Here is an 18,682-nt window from a genome sequence, read left to right as displayed (position 1 = left end):
AATTCTGTGTAAGACTGCTTCGTGACAGTCGTACTGATTGTGGGGAGGTCAGGATTTTTGCTACCTCGGCTCTTGTGGAATTGCTTGATTCCAAGTAATGGATAGTGCATTTTACCATATTTTTAAACGATTGTTAAGGACATTCAAAGAATTTCCAATCAAGTGTGCCTAACTTCAACCTCTAGCTGGGTTGCAGGAATAACTTTAAATATATACAGTATGGTTATGGTTTCATAACCTTTTACTGCAATCTATAAAAATGTAAGTAAATAAGTACAAACATTTAAAATTTGTCTAAAGTTTGCAAATGTTTGTTGAAAGCACAGTTCTTTATATAGAATACTAGCTTTCTTCTTTGTGGGACAGTTCTTAATTCTGTTTTACATCTTCTCTTTTTTTGGATAAAATAAAGGGGTTGTGGATATTTTTTCTTGACTTTTTATTTTGTAGGTAAAACTTTAAGGGGGTGACTTGAAAATTTTCATAATTTTATTCATGTTACTAGTTTTGAATGCTGCAAGAAATTAATCCTTTTAAGACTAAAATTTTGGCTTTCTTAGTGGGTACTTGAGAGTAACTGTGTTGTCACTTGTGTATACTTGTATTTCTAAGTGATAATCTGTTCTGTTGGGTGATAAAGTTCATGTGGCTTTATCTTCTTCCTGTTCAGGGTGTTGAAAGCTCAGTCTGATCACAGATCAAGACATGAAGGTTAGTACTGCAAAGTAGCTACATGTTAGGATCTAATGGTAGTGAGATAGTGGAGATAACAGGTTACGTATTTGATTTATTCCACCATTACAATGCTACAAAATTGTTTTCCTTGGCAGTGTGAGGGTTGTTACAGTCTTGATGGGAATACACAGAGAGGTCCCAGCCCCTACTTTCCATCTCTTGAAATTGTTTTACATGAATTGAAAATTTGTACTGTAGCAGCCTTCATCTCCAGAAGAGCTGGTTTGGGGAGCTATGTTCTTATCTTCCAAAGAGCAGCATATATAACACCACAACAGAATCACCAATCACCTTTCTTCTGGTTTACAGGAAACATTCTGGGCCCAGAATTCCTTGGAGCCCCTCCACCTCCCCCTCTTGTGGAGGTTTCTTAAAAAGAGTTTAAAAAACCCGTGTCACATTAAGTCTGTACCAAAGTAATTGTCAGAAGTACAGCACAGGCATGCATAAATGCAGATATGTTCTCCTAAGCTTATATGTTGCTTTCATTTTTTCCACTTCGGTTTGCCCTGTGGATGTCAGTGCCTGTGAACTTAAATTCTCAGTAAATGCTATGTGTCACCTACTGAAGTCTTACTTTTAGCTGTTATAAGGAAAGGGAGACACTGCTTAGTGCTGGGAAATGTTCATATTAAGACATGATGCAACCCGTTAGCAAAGTACCAGCTTACTGCTTAAGAAGGAGAGATGTAAGAAAGGATTTTGCCCCAGACTGGTGATACTTAAGAGTAATCTAATTTAATTGTCATCTATAGTCAGTATTTGGGAATCACATTGGTAAATTTCTGTGTTTAGGTTGTATCTTATGTGCTAGGAAGCATTCAGTCTTATACTTCACTATGACTGAAATAAATGTCTTATGTGCTAGAACTATGTGACTGTTCAACCTAAAGAGCCTGTTCTGCTAGTTACGGTGTGATTTTCTCTTCTCTCCTTTTCTTTCAGTCACTCATTATTCAATGTGGCTCTTGGTGAGTTGGGCTCACTGCTGTTCCTTGGTGAAGTCCAGTCTGGCGGACAGCGATCATTTGCAAGACTGGCTAAAGAAACTTACCCTTCTCATTCCAGAGGTAAGTAAAGGAAAAGTTACTGCGTTACTAATTAGTACATAGTATGGAAATAGGTTAACTTTAGTTTCAAGCTACCATTAAATTCAAAACTTGTTGTTTACTGCTAAAAGTCAGACTCTGGCAGGAACCAACTCATTAACTTGCAATCCTGTTTAAGTAATCCATTTTAGTTAAAATACTACCTAAACTTATAAACTCTCATCTTTGTTCTCAGCTTGATTGAGGGTAATTTTATTGTAATTTGTTGAAATTTCTGAGTGATGCCCTCTAACATGGATTAGTCGACTTCCCCCATTGTATTTTTTTTCTAGCTATACTTTTTTCACAAAACAAGATCAGTGAGAGCTGATATAAAAATGTTTGTCGTTACTGAATCTTTTCCTACCTTATCATATTAGAAAAATTGCATGTGGAGATGCATTAGTAGAAAATTTTTGTGTTTACTAGTGATTGCTTAAAGGTGCGATGTGGACCTGGTGTGATAAATATTATCTGTTGCTTTATTACTCAAGCACAGAGAAAGCTTACATACTGACTCTATTTTAAAACCCTGAAAGAGTGCAGACTTCCAAAGCTGGATTAGAGATAGTCCATGGATATTTTTCTTAAGAAAAGAATAAACGAAAGAAGAAAAATAATTCTTTTTGTGAAATCAAACGGTCAACCATATAGTTAGGAATGAGTAAGTGGAACTTACCAGATGTGATATTTTCTATTTTAGTAACTAGCTGTAATCTTTACTGTAGAAATTACATAACTCGAGAGGTAAGAGAAACAGACAAATCATCTTTTTTGTTTTAAGGGTATCTTTTGTGTTTTTCTGTAATTACTGTAAATGTGTATTATTTGTAATACATGTTTTTGGAAAGACACATTCTGCTTTGATAACCTGATAAGTGTTATTAAGAGGATCCTACTATGTACATATGAAAGAAAAGTCAACAAAAGATAAAAAATCTTCTCAGTGGAGTGCATAATCATTTAATTACTTTATTTTTCATAAAGACTGCCGTTCGCCACGAGTCTTGCAATGGTTTATACAAGTTATCTCTTTCTGGTCTGGATGGGGGAGACTCCATTAATCGGTCCTTTCTGCTGCTGGCCGCATCAACGTTATTAAAATTTCTTCCTGATGCTCAAGCTCTGAAACCAATCCGGGTAAGAATTTAAGAAATTACAACACTTTATCAAAGATCACTTTAAATGTACTTTTGTTAATAGAAAAAGAAAAAAACCGATAACATGTTATCCTGATGTCTGACATACTGTTTCCAATATGCTGAAATTTTAAGACTTTTGGTTTAGCTGCTTCCAGAAGCTTCACAGAAGTAGTTAAAGCTGTGACACGACAGTAATTTAGAGTTTGCCTGTGCCTGGAGAAATGCAGAATGGCATTTACGAAGTGCTCTTCTTCTGGAATTTTAGTGTCCACATAACCCACTGTTAGGGAGTAATAGTTGTATTTTCAATATATAGTGCAATTTCTGTTTTTAAGTATAAATAAGGTGTATAAATAAATCAGTACATTGTTTTACCTGTACGTGGGTACCCTCTGTTGTTGTGGCTGAGGGATGTTCTCCAGTCAATTGCTGCTGGTTTACTCCTGGCGTATTTCTGTCCTCGGAGCTCTTCTAAGGAGGAGAGATTCTGCGGATGCTGTCAAAGCTACTTCAGGAGGAATTCTCACTGTTAATGTGTGCAGCTTCATAGAGGTGGTTTAAACTCAGGTGGATGATTTTGCCTGAAGTCAGTTCAGGACTGTAGGCCTAGCAGTGCATTTCGGGGGAGGCTGTGCTGACCTCGGTGGACTCACGTGGCAGTGAAGTGCGAAACCTGAGTTTTGGGTCTGTCAGGCAGTTACTGTTGTGACCCCGTGTGGGATTTGATGTCAGGTGGGAGTGGTTCATTCAGTTTAAGTCTGCTTTCCTTTTAAAAAAAGGTTAAACTAAAACAATCTACAGAAGATTTTGCGTTATTTGGCTCATTTTCAGAAAAGTTAAAAGGAGAGTTGTACCCACTAATGTTGAATTTGACTAAATTTTCTAATGTTTTGTCTAGTCTGATACTGAACATTTTTGCAATTTGCAGTTGGTAAGATGGAGTAAATACTATTGTAAATAATTCTTTTAAGGTCTGGCAAATCATCCTGACAGTCTTTCAAGAAAATTAATAAATATTGCAGAAGAAAACCACGCACTGTTACCATTGTAAAATGCATTGTTCTTGTACTTGGCTTATCTTTAATAGGGGCTTGAAGAAAATAACCTTGTAACAGTTACTGAGTTTATAATGGTTTTTTAATACACAATTATTTTGTTTGACATACTTCAGAACAAAAGCAATTTCTTTTCACAGATAGAGGATTATGAAGAAGAAACGGTGCTGCGACCAGGTTGCAAGGAATATTTTTGGCTGCTGTGCAAACTGATCGATAACATACATGTCAAAGATGCAAGTCAGGTAGGTTTTGCTTTGCGTTCATGTGAACGTTTGCTGGTTTTAAATTTGGGTATTCAGACCACTTTTACATCAGAATGAGACATCCTTTCTTACAATAAGAGCAGCTCTTGGATCTTTCCCATCTCCCAGCTCTCTCTGCTCTCCATGTTTAGTAGCCCTGGGCCAAAGGAAGCTTCAGATACTAAACCTGTAGAGTAAAGAAGGGGGAACAGGCATAATACTCAAGAGGGTGAACTTAGGTGAAGGTAACAGGCATTGGGAATACTCATAACTGCCTATGAGATTCACTGCTGATGATTTCAACGTGTTCTAAGGAGGAGGTGATCAACTCTTTGACTAAAGCTGAAAGAAGGAAAAAAATTCAGTAAACAGCCACTTAGCACAGGTTAGAAAACTTATTCACAACTTTTGAAACATCTCTAAAGTGTTAAAGGTACCTTTTGGGAAAACTGATTGTTACAGCTGGTGGCCCTACCTAAATCTCTCTAGTTCATTCTTGGTGTTGGGGCAGGAGTGTGGGAAGAGAAGGAAGATAAAGCCTTAATCCGAGTTTCTCCAGAAGGGAAAAGTCTTGTCCTCTCCTGACTTGGGATGCTGCCAGTAGAGGCAAAAATTTTGCTCACCCGGTCCCTGCCTCATTCCTCTGCACAGCTTCCTGTTCCATTTATTCAATCTTTTAGCTAGGCTGCAGTTCTGCCTACCTCTTCTGCATGGTGCTCAAGCAAGAAATGCTAATGGGACTTTCCAACCTTGTGACAACACTGTATATTCTTATGAGAAATAACAATTTTAACACTTTAGTCTGATTGTGGTAGAGATGTTTTATCTGTGGGATCTGGAATTGAAAGAATAAATGTTACTTCATTTGAGCTGGACAAGGCTGTTTTTAAAAACACTTTCATCGTACTTGTAAAAATGTATTAAAATATTCTTGCCAGCATGTTTGAAAGATGAGTTTTAATTGTCCCTGTTTTTCTGTGTGCCGTAAGAAAACAACATCCAAAAGCATAACAGTACTTTCAGACTAGATTTATGCATTGTAATTCCATTTTCTTTATTTTTAATTAGACGACACTGCTTGATTTAGATGCACTGGCGAGACATCTTGCCGACTGCATCCGGAGGTAAGCTCTGCTAACAGGAATTTCTCTTCTAAGTGCATTATATTTATTGTAGTGGGACAGAGTTTTAATGTTTCTTTTCTTTATATGTGTATATATAGCAGAGAAATCCTTGACCATCAAGATGGTAATATAGAAGATGATGGACTTACAGGACTCCTTCGTCTTGCAACAAGTGTTATTAAGCACAAACCACCCTTTAAATTTTCTCGTGAAGGCCAGGTAAGAAAAGGACACTGAAAGACCACAAAGAGATCAAAATAGTATCATCCCTTGTTACTGTCTCCCTTCATTTCACCTTTTTTCCACCATTTTTATTGCTCAATACATGAGAGTACACCGTATTTTTAGCCTTAGGATGATGGATAAAAACACAATATCATTTCTTTATTAGAAGGCAGTACATACACTCCCTTCCCTTTCTAACTATATTTCATTTCGGAGTAGAGTCCTTAAATCCTAGAAATTTATTTTCATTTATTATCTTTGATAATATTGATCAGCATTAGCTGGTTTAATATCATTAACAACAGCTGATCTCTGACCATATCCTGGGACAGTTGTGATCTAAAAGGAACTTTTAAGCTCTACATGTACGCAATGCGAGACAACCTGCTACAAGAATATTACATTCCAGCTGTGCTTGTAAGATGGCAAGTGGTTAGGCAGGGGAAGCCGCTAAAAAATTTCTGCTTTGTGTTTTGGGGGCACGTTGTCTAAAAGAAAATAAAAATTTGTAGTGTAAGAACTGTTGTACAAACTGACTTGAACGGCTTTTTTTTTCCTGTAAACCGTACTGAGCTAATCATTGATCTCCTTGTGCATGACCTACCGTAAAGTTACATTGCTGACGGTGTTCTAAAAGACTACTACTGTGTAATTCACCCGGAGTAAAAAGTATGGAGAGCTTGCAGATGAAATTACAGCAAGAATTCGATTCATAGAGGGCAGTGTGGAGGATGATGTAGAAATTAAAATAGAACAAGTATTAGGTCTGTGTAGCTTGGCTATATGACCAGTATGAGAAGAAAATGGAAGCTTAAATAGAGACGAGTGATGCTGTACAGAATCCTATAGTACATTGCATGTATGTAGTGTATCACAGGGAGGCCAGAAAGTTGATTTGAACAAATAAATGTATGTATCCACAACAAACTTCTCAGAAAGAATTTGGCTTTGCCACGAGACAGGGACTTAGTACATTTTCTGAGACTGTCATGATGCAGTCTTAATGCTTTTAATTCTCTATCAATTAAGAACACTTCTTAATTGTGTGTTAAAAAGTGCAGTACTGAACATTTCTGTATCGTGTTCAGTGTCGCAGAATAGGACTGTGAAACCACGTGCTTCCCTCTGAGCAAAGGCTGATGAAAAAATATCCAGGGACGTACACTAGCAAATGCTGAAGATAGTTTAGACTCGCCCAGAGGATTCTGATTCTCTGCTGTGCCTTTTCTTCCCTACAGTCTCCTTCTCTAAGTAAACAAAATTATTGTTCAGCAAATAGTGTCAGACTTTAAAGGCCAGATTTTGTGACAACAGTGGATACTTGTTCTGCCTTCTTTGATGTCTTTTATAGATAATCACTGCCTACACTAACTGGACAAAAATACATTTTTAACATACACTGGCTAGCACATCTTGACTAGAAAGGTTTATCTTAAGACCACTTTGATGGCAAAGAAATATGTTTTCAACAGGATAGGTGTTTGGCAATGACGACCAAAATCACCTATAGTGTTCTTTGCCTTCTGTGCTCCAGCCTGTGAGAAGTCAATCAGCACAAATAGGAGATTGAGAATGTTAATCAGGAAAAGATAGATCCAGATCTCTGAAGTTACTGCTTTTGTAGTCTGGGACACCTTAAGGTGGCTGCTATATTAAAACACCCCTTTGAAAAAGGCTGCAGCTGAAATCACCATGTAAAACTCCACTGATGAGGTGCAGCAGATCTGCTCACAAGCTGTGATGAGCTGCACCTCACAGGTGTGATTAGGAATGGAAAGGAATGGCACTGCTGCCCCACAGGCACTCCTCATACAGCCTAACCACCAGGAAAACAGGTATTATTTGGGGTTTAATATTTTTAATTTTATGCATAACTGTTGCCAAGGAGAAGACCTCTGCATATTATTTGGCTGTAAACTTAAGACCCTGGTTATAAGGTTTTATATTATAGGAATTTCCTCGCATGCTGAAACAGGGCTTTCTGCAGAAGGCCATTTTTTGAAGTAGTTAGAATTTAACTAGATTTTACAGCAGGGTTCGCCTTGTAACATTGAAAGGCCTCTGAACTGAATATACCTGAAGGGGGAAATTCTAAACTAAAGTTTAGAAGGATCCATTTCTTCTTAATCATATTAATCTGAGTCAGTAAAGATACATAACAGTGTGCTATATGTATTTCTCACCCAAAGGCAACTTGGTACAGCTATGTTTTGTGCCTTTTGTAGTTCAGTTAATATTCCAAACATGAAACAATACAAACAACCTAGAGTACACGTGGTACGCAATTTAGTGCGTGTTTTAAGATTGATTGCAAAAATACATGTGTGTTGTTTGTTAAATTATCAGTCATGAATCAAGTATAATTTGTTTTAAGATTGATTGCAAAAATACATGTGTGTTGTTTGTTAAATTCTCAGTCATGAATCAAGTATAATTTGTCGTTCCTTTTTCAGGGGGCATGTTTCTCTTTGGGCTGTAATATGGTTACAGTGCACTTTGTGTAGTATGAAGTTGTTGAAATTCCTAATTCAGAACTTGCATGCAAATTAGAGTTCTGTAAATGACAGAGGTCTCGAAATTCTAATAGAAGTTTCTAGACGATTCTGATTACATATATAGTGTTGTCTTTTAAGAATGTGTTTGTACTGCCGAATGTGCTGACTCTGCTCTTTTACAGGAGTTTCTGAGAGACATCTTCAATCTTCTGTTCTTGCTGCCAAGTTTGAAAGACAGACAACAGCCAAAATGCAAATCACATTCTTCAAGGGCTGCTGCTTATGACTTGTTGGTAGAAATGGTGAAGGGGTCCGTGGAAAACTACAGGCTGCTCCACAACTGGGTCATGGCACAGCATATGCAGTGTAAGAACCTTTATTCATACATGGACTGGATGGAGGTATTCTAGATAGATACATGAGTACTTCACATTTCCAAGTCTCTGGTATCTGGGTGGTTGACTTCAGTCCCTGCCCAGGTGTCTGCATACAGTGCTACATACAGTTTGGTGTGCCGCTTGGTTTTCATGCTTCCTGTGTTTTGGAAACGCAATTCCTATGTATAATATGTGAATAACCAAGACTGGAAGTTAGTTAGTATTTTGTCTTTGATTTGCGAAGTCTCGTTACGCGTTTTAGCTTGATAGATTTCCTTTCAGGTGAGCAGTTTAAATCCATGTAACCTGAGGATCTGTAGTTTATTATATTCTATGGAGCTGATTTAGTGCCGTACAGGAAGCAAAAGAGAAATCTGATTTTAGTAGTGTTTTGTATTCTGTATTCATATGCCTGGGGCCCTGTGAAAATGCGCCGAAGTCTCCTCTGTTGAGGGAGAATATTATGAGGAATATATTTTTTAAAAATATTGGATATTTGTGTTTGCTGTGAGTACATAATCTGCTGCCTGAGATTGTCTATCTCTGCGGGTGCAGTCATTCATTTTTCACGGTTAATATTTTTCTCAATCCAAATCCCAGCAATTCCTAGGTGATGAAGTTTTCCTATACGTTCACCACAGTTGTTACTTTCTTTCAAATACTCTTTGTTCCTTCCCGAGTTCTCCAGAGCCATCTGGTCTGTGTTCCTGCTCCATATTCAGTATATCTCAGTTTCATGAATGCTAATTTTATTACAACTGGCAGAGAGCCATTGTCTCTTTCTGATGTGCAACTGACACAGGACTTCTGATACCTCATTTGTTTGAAGGCTTGTTTTTCCATTCATGTGATCCAAAGATTCTCAAAACTGGATTATTCCACTTTGCTCGTAGACTCATAGAATATGTTGGGTTGAAAGGGGCCTTTAAATCTCTAGAATCATCTTAGTCTTTAAAAATCTTAGGTTTAGGCCTGTCTCTCAGTTCTTCTTAGGAGAAGCATTAAGGAAAGCATTATAAATTTCCATCCTGTCTTTGGTTTTAATGTTTTAGTTTTGTGGTTCATGGAAGAAATTGTCGATCCTGCCACTTGTATGGTTGTTCTCTAGTCTCACCAGTTGCTGTCTCTGCCGTTCTGCTGTTTTTCTTCACGCTCCTAACTGATTGAAACCAAGATGCTCTTAAGGCTTTAATGTATTGCAGCAAAATACATGAAAATTTTGAAAAAGAGATCATCTTATTAAAGGATCTCTAATAGATTTTCCTTGGGACAAGAAATAAATAAAAAAAATAGGATTCTCATTAAAAATGATGTTACTAAGACTGTATTCTGGCAGGCATAGTAAAATGTAGAACTGTATGCAGTTCTTCAGACTTAGAGTAGTATGAATAAAGTAAAATAATGGTAGTTTTCACTGCAGCAGCATTTTTCTTTAGTTTCCTCTAATGTAGCTCCCTTCACCGATGGATGGAAGAAAAGAAAGACTTGTGAGCTTTTTTCTACTTCAGAGATAAAGCGTTTTTAACTGCAGACCTAGGGATGCCTTTGTGCATTTTCCACAGGCGATACCGTGAGGAAATGAACTGCCAAGTAGCTGATGTCAGTAGCTCGATTTTCTCACATGAGGAGGCCTAACAACTAATGCAGACTGATCTTATTGAAGAAGAGATTTAGACACGTTCTGTTGTTCGTAAAATTTCTTGCAATGTTTTTGAGTTTTGCTTTCTTTAAAGACCAAGACAAATAAAAACATTCTATTGAAAGCAGGGAAACAAGAACGGCTTCTTAAACTTGCAGGAAGTTTAAGATTGTGTCTGATGTTATGTTTGGAGCCAAAGCGTGATCAGAAGGTGGAATATAGAGAAATGCACGGTCATTTGAGGAGAAAGAAGTTCAGTTTTATTTTTACTTAAAATGGAATGCAAATACTGCAAATTTGGTTACAAGTTTCCCTGATTACTCAACATATATAATGTTGTCTTTTAAGAATGTGTTTGTACTGCTGAATGTGCTCTTCCTGAGGAAAGGCTGGTTTCTATAATGACCGAGGAATAAAGATGATAGATGTAAATGAGGCCGAAATTTACCTTTCTAGTTAGACCCATGTGGAAGAAGGAAAGCTTTTATTGTGACAGTGAAGACAGTTGCTTAAAAACCCTAGGTTGGAGAAAGCAGGATCTTCATGAGAAATTTCTTGTCACATTTCTGAAAGCCCTTTGTCAAACCAAAGTAGGAGGAAGATACTTCTGATGCCGTCTGATTTCTTTGCAGTTACCACTTGATGAGCTATAAGCAGAGCGATAGATGCCGAGTCCTTACATCAGAGAGGCCGAATTAAGATATCTCGATTTAAGGGTTTCAGTTAAGGGAGAGAATTTTGTGTTCCTTTCTTTGGGAGGTTAAACGTGGAGGAGAGCTTTGTTTTAGCTGGCTGATCAGCCCAACGTTACCAGGTAACGTGAGGTCACACTGCTGAGATTTGTTGAAACAGGAGAACTAAAACTCTTTCCTTCCCTACGTGAAGCTGCAGGGCTAGTAGTTGTTTTGATGCTAATGCCAAAATGAAGATTACATCAATTACTTGTTTTGCAGCAGGACGTCTTGTGGGTCTGGTCTCTGAAGATGTGAGAGTCTGTTCAGAGGATGCCAAATAGTTTCCTGAATTTTAGCTAGTAAAGAAGTGAGAAGAATCCTTAATGATCCTTTAATCTTTGACAAATAATTGGGGATTTAAAATTTAAATCTTGAACCCAAGAGCTTTTGTGGATTGTAAAATAAATCTAGATTACTTTTTTGCCTTTTTTCTATATATCTGAACACATACTTGAACAGAGGTGCTGGATTATGCGTAGGACACTCTTCCTTTTTGGAGAATGATCTCCTTGGGGATGAATAGCAAAGCTAGATGCATTACAAGTTTTTGAGTCAAACTTCTTGCATACCAAGGAAGATAGGCTGCGGTGAATTTCTTTGGATGCCGGATTAGTCCCTCTGTAATTGAGTGCTTGTGTCATCTAGTTGCCTCTGCAGCTCAAATGATTAATTCCCCATTCCGTTCTGCGTGTGATGCTGGAAGGAGAAGCCTGTCGGTGTGCAGAAGCAGTACTAATCACTTACAAATGGTTTGTCTAGTCTGGTTACCATCTTCTTGACTGGCAGATGAGGAGAACTTTCCATCCTTCTGATTTCTTGGCAGCCATATCAGAACAAGCCTTATTAAGAAGAGTCTGTCAGGCTTGCCTAACTTGTCTAGTGCCATGCTGTGAAAGAAATAGAATTCTACATCTGGTATGAGAGAGAGGAATAGAGAACTCACAGGAAAAGAAAATGTCTTTTCAGTCTGATTCTCCAGGCAATTCATGTCTTGCTTACCCCTATTTTCCTTGTAGATTGCAGATTTCTTTGGTATTGATAGCCTTCGAGTGCAATAAAAGCCATTTTTACCCTTCCTACAAAAGCTGTTCCCCAAGTTTATTCAAGCTTGTGTATAGCGGACCGCTTCGCTGTACTTTTGCGTTTTATCAGTGATAAACATCCATCCGTCTTTTGTCCAGATCAAAATGATTTTTTGCTAGCCTGGCATCCTTTGTAGGAGAAACTGGCTTCTCTTCTGAAAAAAAGGAAGGCCTTGTTTTGGGCGTGATTATCTCTGATACCAAATCTGTGGCTTGTTCTGGGAAGGAAAGGCGCCCTACCTTCAGTCTCTGGGTGCAGCGTGACTTCAGGATGCACAGGAATGGGTAGTAGAAATTATGCATAACTTTTGTGCTGGGGGAATGACTGGTATATGTTTGGGAGCTTCAGAGTGTTGCTTGTTACCAGCTGAAAGTCTGTTGTCCGTGGTTTAGGCAGTGCAAGTGGTGAGAGCACTGTGGGTGGCTGGTATTATACAAAGCCTTTTGTATGTATAAAAAATGTGTAACAGCCAATGTTTAGTATTTGTGGATGTGCTCGATGATGACCACATTATGTGATTTTACCAAACTTCAGTTTAAAGGTAGAGGCTGGCTCATGTCTGTAAAGGTGGAATGCATGAACAAGATGCATCTTGTTAATGGAAGCGTGAAACTTCTGACTGCGTTTACTTGTAAATGGTACTTTGAAATAATCTTTTTTTTCTTTTGCATTCTTCATTCATGTTTCTTACAGCTTCCCATGCGCCCTATAAGTGGGATTATTGGCCACATGACGATGTTCGCGCTGAATGTAGGTTTGTGGGGCTAACTAATCTGGGAGCTACGTGTTACTTGGCATCCACTATTCAACAGCTGTACATGATACCAGAGGCCAGACAAGCCATCTTCACTGCAAAGGTACACTTGGGGTCTTCTGTTCCTTGCGGGGATTTTGGTAGGAGTTTAAATTTAGAATTGGTGCAAAAGCTGATAAAACTGTAGGCTTACTTTTAAGACAATTTTTGATGAAGAGTATTTCTTCGGGATTTAGTTGGCCGTTTGTTCAGTTGGGTTCTTTTGCTGATGTCTAAAGTGAAGAGGTCTTTTTTTAAAATATATATGGAATGCAGTAGATTTTTAAGTTGGTATTGTAGTAAAAGATGTTCTCACACTCGTATTTCTGTTGCTATCAACTAGATTTATCCATAAATTTTACATAAATTGTCTGTTTCTTAACTCTAATTTTGTTGTAATAAGTGTCATTGTTCTTGAATATTTATAAAATCCCAGAGCATATATCCGGTGCTACCAGAAGTACAACAAGTCCTAATTATTATATATTGGCTAAGTTCAAAAAATCTAATTTAATTACTCCTTGCTGTTTATTGTAAAAGAAAGCTTCGTTTTGATTCCTGACATCAACAGGGCCGGTTAGCTCAGTCGGTTAGAGCGTGGTGCTGATAACACCAGGGTCATGGGTTCGATCCCCGTTCAGTCCCCCTGTGTTGCCTGAGCTAGTCGAGAGGCGTCCCTGCCCATGACAGGGAGGTTGGATTAAATGATCTCTAAGGTCCCTTCCAGCCTAGGCCAGTCTGTGTAACTTACTCATTACTGCATAATGTGTGAAAGACCGTTATTGCCGGTGACCTCATAATTTTTTGTTATCATTAAGTAATTGGTAGTTGTCACTTAACTTCATCTAGAATTAGCCATTTATAAATAAATTAAAATAAAATAGGGAAGCTGCTGGTCTGCACATGAAATGCATTATATAGAAGGTTGATCAGAACTCCCACGATGTATACGAGTTGAAAAAAGATGTTCCAAAATTACTACAGTCTTTAGAAATACCTTCCCTGAAACTCCTAGCTACAATAAATTTTTAGGAAATAGAGTTATTTTTTGACTTGTGTTCAATGTTGCCATGCTAGGAAAATGAGTAGGGAGTGTTTTATATGTAAATGTAAAAAGCATGCTGTGTGTTCTTGTACACTACCATTTTTCTTAATTGTCCATAATAAAGTGGTTGGTTTTTTATTTAAAAAGATTATTATTTCATCTTTTTAAGGGCTGTTATTGGAAAGTTCTTAGCAGTAAGATAAAGTTTTCTTTTATTGATTTCTTTTAGTATTCAGAAGATATGAAACACAAGACCACTCTACTGGAACTCCAGAAAATGTTTACCTACTTAATGGTAGGTGCAAAAGAGGATATTTCTATAAAGTATCCTATTTTTAGGGGGGGGAAAAGAGGCAGGAAAAATTTAGATACCATTCTCTATGTAAATTCTTTGCAGCTTAAGTCTATTGTGCCAAAGTTTGTAAATGGGTGTCTTGACTGAAACAATTTTTACCCGCTTTAAAGCTGTTATTCAGCAAATCAGTTGAGCAAACATTGGCATAATAGTTTTCATGAAGAGACAGTGTAAATCCTAACCTGAGCTAGAGTTTGATATTGGGCACTAACTGGAATGAGCAAGCACCAGCTCTCAAACATTAGTGATTCTCTGCTGTGTTTTTTAAAAAAATATTTGTGAAGCAACTAGATGGGAACACCCTGGTGACTCAGTAGTAGTGAATACAAGGACCCCAGCCACAGGCTCCCTCCTCCACCACAACCGCCCCCAGACTGTCCTGTTAAGATGTTTTGATTCCACGTGTGAGCACCGTGCCAAGATCCCAATGAATTATTTTTTCTTTTTAACAAACACTGCTACGAATGCCTGTCCATCACTGGTGTCATTCATCTTGTCTCCTGTGGGCCTTGAAGGAAAGGGTTCTGAGCTTGATTCTTCGTGTAGTCCCAGGACAATTTGTTTGCCCTAGTTTCCCTAGTGATAAAATACATTTATTTTTGTTCATTGCGTTTTCCTTGCTGCAATGTTTCAAAGGTTAATCTGTTGTAGTAAAGCATTCAAAAGTGACTAAAAATTTTGAAAATCTGAACCCCGAGTAACAAAACTGAGGCAGATTCTCAGATGTTCCCACTGGAACAACAGTTCCCATTGTTGTTAAAAAAGTGAAGCATTTCTGAAACAGTGAAATAATGAAAAATGAAAACTGATGAGATCTGAATGTTTTTGTTCTTGGCACTGACTTTTGTGAAAGAAATTCATAACCGCTTTAAAGACGAATAACAGGGAAGGAATTTAGGCATATAGTACCTGCCATTAATCACAGAAAAAAATAAACTTCGGTATTTACGTAGGCATAAATCAATCTAGGAACATAAAGTTCCTAGGAAGTTTTACCATTATCGAAACCTTGGAGAAAGACTTTATTCCAGAAGGGTAATATTTACAAGAAGCACTGTCTTGCTGTGCATCCTTGAAAGAAGACACTAAGTACGTCGTTCTTTGCAAGAACAGAGTTGCTGCTGCTGTAAATAAGTTTGGCATTCCCAGGGTGGAGGGCAGTGGAATGGGCCATGTATTTTAAAGAAATGCTTCATACTGCAGATCCTTTTCTCTCACTGAACACACGCAGAGAGCTAGGTGATACGGTTTTATACCACAGAGAAGTCTGAATGAGAAGTAAGGACTTGCCAGGATTTAAGTCGGTAGCATTCAGAAATAGGTAAACACAGGCCGATGTTCCATGCACTATATTTAGAATCTGAACACATAAGCTGAAAATGGATGCATTGCATCTGCAGCCAAGTTCTTTTATTTTAAGGATATGTTTTATTAAGTATTTATTAAATATCGAATAATATATTACAAATGATGTTTTAATAAAGAAACAATAATGACAATCTGTTAGATAAAAACTGCTTTATGTTTCAGCAGAAGCATTTAAGCACTTAAACAACTTTGTTACCTAATAGGCATATGGAGATTTTTTTTATGTAAAAATCTGTCCTTCTTTAAATAGACGTTCCTGTATGTATGCTCGGTATATTTGCATGAATTCAAAAGGCAAGGATTTGTGTTGATTTCTTTTGCTTGATGTTTTTTACCTAAAGGAAAGCGAATGCAAGGCATACAATCCAAGGCCTTTCTGTAAAACCTATACCATGGATAAGCAGCCGCTGAACACTGGAGAGCAGAAAGATATGACCGAATTTTTCACTGACCTGATAACAAAAATAGAAGAAATGTCTCCAGAACTGGTGAGTTATTATTAAAAGGGAGCAAAAGGAAGCTTGGGAAGTTATGGATATGCTCAAATTTCCTTGACAGAATTTATTAATTCATTTACAGAAAAATACAGTGAAAAGTTTGTTTGGAGGCGTTATTACAAACAATGTTGTTTCTTTGGTAAGTAGTCTTTCCCTGTCCTTATCTCTTGAAGATTTGGGGTTTTTTTCAGTGTCTCAAAAGAGTTATTTCACTGGGCTTTATTTTTTTTTTCATTGCTGTGATTCAGGACTGTGAGCATGTAAGTCAGACTGCTGAAGAGTTCTATACAGTAAGGTGCCAGGTGGCAGATATGAAGAATATTTATGTAAGTAATGCCAAGCTGAGATGTGCAGCCTAAATCACAATTATAAATGGGTGCAGTCAAGTATGAAAGACTATTCCATACACTACTGAATATGCTGATGCTTTCTGTATCTGTACTCCAGGTTTGGTGGGTTTCTAAGTTGGTATTAGTGGGTAATTTGGTTGAATTGTTTCATTTTTTCAGTGCAGCGTGCTATCAGCTGGTGCCATTTGGAATTGGCTAACGGTTGTGTTATAGTCAGTAATTACTACATACTTGTGCATTTTAAAAATGCTATGGCAAATTTTTATATGAGAAAATTGTAAATATCAAAAAATTTTACATATACGTGTACTATTGCTCATTATGGTAAACCTTACACTGGCAAAATTTTAGATTTTTGAGTTTTTTAAACAACTGTTAACCCTCACACTTGGAATTTGAATTTTAAGTACTTGAATTCTTTGGGAGAGCTTGGAATATCGAGTACCATTTTTCTGAATCGGTTCCCTAACTTTGGGCTCGGGTTAGGAACTGGCTTTCCTGTCAAACTCTTATCTGGAGTGCATGCTCTTCATACAAACTTCGGGTGCCTTTGACCACCTTTAGTTTCATAATTTATGGAAATGTTAATTGAACTTACAGTGAGACTGAAAGAGGTGGATTTGTAAAGCAGGCCATGCAAGCACAAGTTGCAAATATCTGAGATAAGAGTAAGCTCCTTTTTCTTTAATTATTATTTATATTTATTGTATATAGGAATCTCTTGATGAAGTAACAATTAAAGATACCTTGGAAGGTGACAACATGTATACATGTTCTCATTGTGGGAAGAAAGTGCGGGCTGAAAAAAGGTATGATTAAGAAGAAATAAACATTCCTACTGTTTCTTTTTTTAGTAAATTATTGAATTTCCTGTTGGATTAAGAATAATCCTTTAGATGAAGCAGGATTGTGGTTACGTTTGGTTGTTACTGTGTGTGCCTGTGAGGGATGTGGTGGTCACTGTGCAAGTGAGCACTTAACTAAGAAATCAAATTTCCAAAATGAAGGAATGTAAGGAATCTTACCGAAAGATCACCTGGATAGTAAAGTGTTTATGACTTTTTAAAATATAAATATAAAGAAATTTGTAGAACTTAGTGCCTTTTGAAATGTGTTACTCCTCCCATTTTTAAAAGGTCAGACTTTTTCAGAGATTTTTCAGGACTTGTGTTACTCATTATTCAGGATAATCGCTTAGGTTTCATACATAACCCTAAATTGCTTAATTAAAACTGGTAGGTTTAAAAATGTTTCCATATTTTAAAAAGTGTGCTAATAAGGAGGAATCTAAGTGAAAATTTTATATTGCAACCAGCAGATTTCTTTTTTAGAGATGAAAAACCTCATAGTTGTTTTTGTAGCTTCAGAATGCCATGGGTGAAAGAGTAACCTGCTTTAAAATCGTTACTGCAAAGTTTATGAGATTGAATGCAAGATATGTTCTGCATTGAAATTAGTCGCTTACAGGATATTGACTCCGTCTGATGAGGGGATCTGTGCTGTTCAGTTTGTTTGTGACTCGCTTTACGGTATTGTTTTAGAACACTGTCATTCATACCATATGAGTAAATTTGATGTTTCTCCCAAGGCACGATGATGGGTTACACAGACCTGTTCAAGAGGCTCAGTTTGCCCCTTGTGCTGCCAGCGAGACTGCCCTGGTCTAGGGCATTGTGATAGCTGAATTTTATACGTGTGTGATTTAGCAATGCATTTCCAACTTTATGTTTGAGATAAATGTGTTTAAAATCTTTGTGAAAGTACAATTCAACTAGCTCTTGTAAATCGCGATTTTTTACTGATCTTTCAGGGCATGTTTTAAGAAACTACCTCGTATCTTAAGCTTCAACACAATGAGATACACATTTAACATGGTAACCATGATGAAGGAGAAAGTCAATACGCATTTTTCATTCCCTTTACGTTTGGATATGACACCTTACACTGAAGACTTCCTCATGGGGAAAAATGACAGAAAAGAAGGTATGCCTCATAAAATAAATGCAGCAAGCTTTGTCTCTTTCATCTGCGTACCACTTTCTCTATACCATAACAGAAGCAATTAGTGCTTTTTAAGCAATAAAATCAAACATAGTTTTAATCAACCTATATTCCCAAAGCCACACATTCTACTTAATACAAGAAAAGTGGCCAGTTACTTCATTTTTATATACTGTTCTATTTCAGTCATTCTTAGATTTGTTTTTAAAGTATGAGAGAAATTACAAATAGCTACATGCAGTTCCTTGCTGGCCTGATTTGATTTTGCAGAATAATACTTGAACTTCACCAAACAGCTGCCTAAGCGCCATCATAAGTAAAGTGTGCTAAC

General features: G+C 37.3%; 1 protein-coding gene across 1 annotated transcript in view; it reads left to right on the top strand.

Moving 5' to 3' along the window:
• USP34 (ubiquitin specific peptidase 34) overlaps nucleotides 1–18,682 on the top strand; it is a gene marked incomplete at its 5' end in the record, with an annotated part of 85,220 nt that overhangs the window by 35,624 nt on the left and 30,914 nt on the right. The window contains 14 exons of the mRNA XM_009867175.1: nucleotides 671–711; nucleotides 1,681–1,805; nucleotides 2,811–2,963; nucleotides 4,161–4,265; nucleotides 5,334–5,389; nucleotides 5,488–5,608; nucleotides 8,292–8,475; nucleotides 12,636–12,799; nucleotides 14,010–14,075; nucleotides 15,845–15,991; nucleotides 16,083–16,139; nucleotides 16,249–16,326; nucleotides 17,065–17,159; nucleotides 18,161–18,333. Coding sequence (XP_009865477.1) covers nucleotides 671–711; nucleotides 1,681–1,805; nucleotides 2,811–2,963; nucleotides 4,161–4,265; nucleotides 5,334–5,389; nucleotides 5,488–5,608; nucleotides 8,292–8,475; nucleotides 12,636–12,799; nucleotides 14,010–14,075; nucleotides 15,845–15,991; nucleotides 16,083–16,139; nucleotides 16,249–16,326; nucleotides 17,065–17,159; nucleotides 18,161–18,333 — 1,565 coding nt within the window. The remainder of the gene's footprint in view (nucleotides 1–670; nucleotides 712–1,680; nucleotides 1,806–2,810; nucleotides 2,964–4,160; nucleotides 4,266–5,333; nucleotides 5,390–5,487; nucleotides 5,609–8,291; nucleotides 8,476–12,635; nucleotides 12,800–14,009; nucleotides 14,076–15,844; nucleotides 15,992–16,082; nucleotides 16,140–16,248; nucleotides 16,327–17,064; nucleotides 17,160–18,160; nucleotides 18,334–18,682) is intronic.

This window comes from Apaloderma vittatum, unplaced genomic scaffold, assembly GCF_000703405.1.
Source record: "Apaloderma vittatum isolate BGI_N311 unplaced genomic scaffold, ASM70340v1 scaffold19963, whole genome shotgun sequence".
In the NCBI taxonomy this organism is placed as follows: domain Eukaryota; kingdom Metazoa; phylum Chordata; class Aves; order Trogoniformes; family Trogonidae; genus Apaloderma; species Apaloderma vittatum.
Note: the sequence above shows the minus strand (reverse complement) of the source record. Positions and strands in the feature narration are given on the sequence as shown.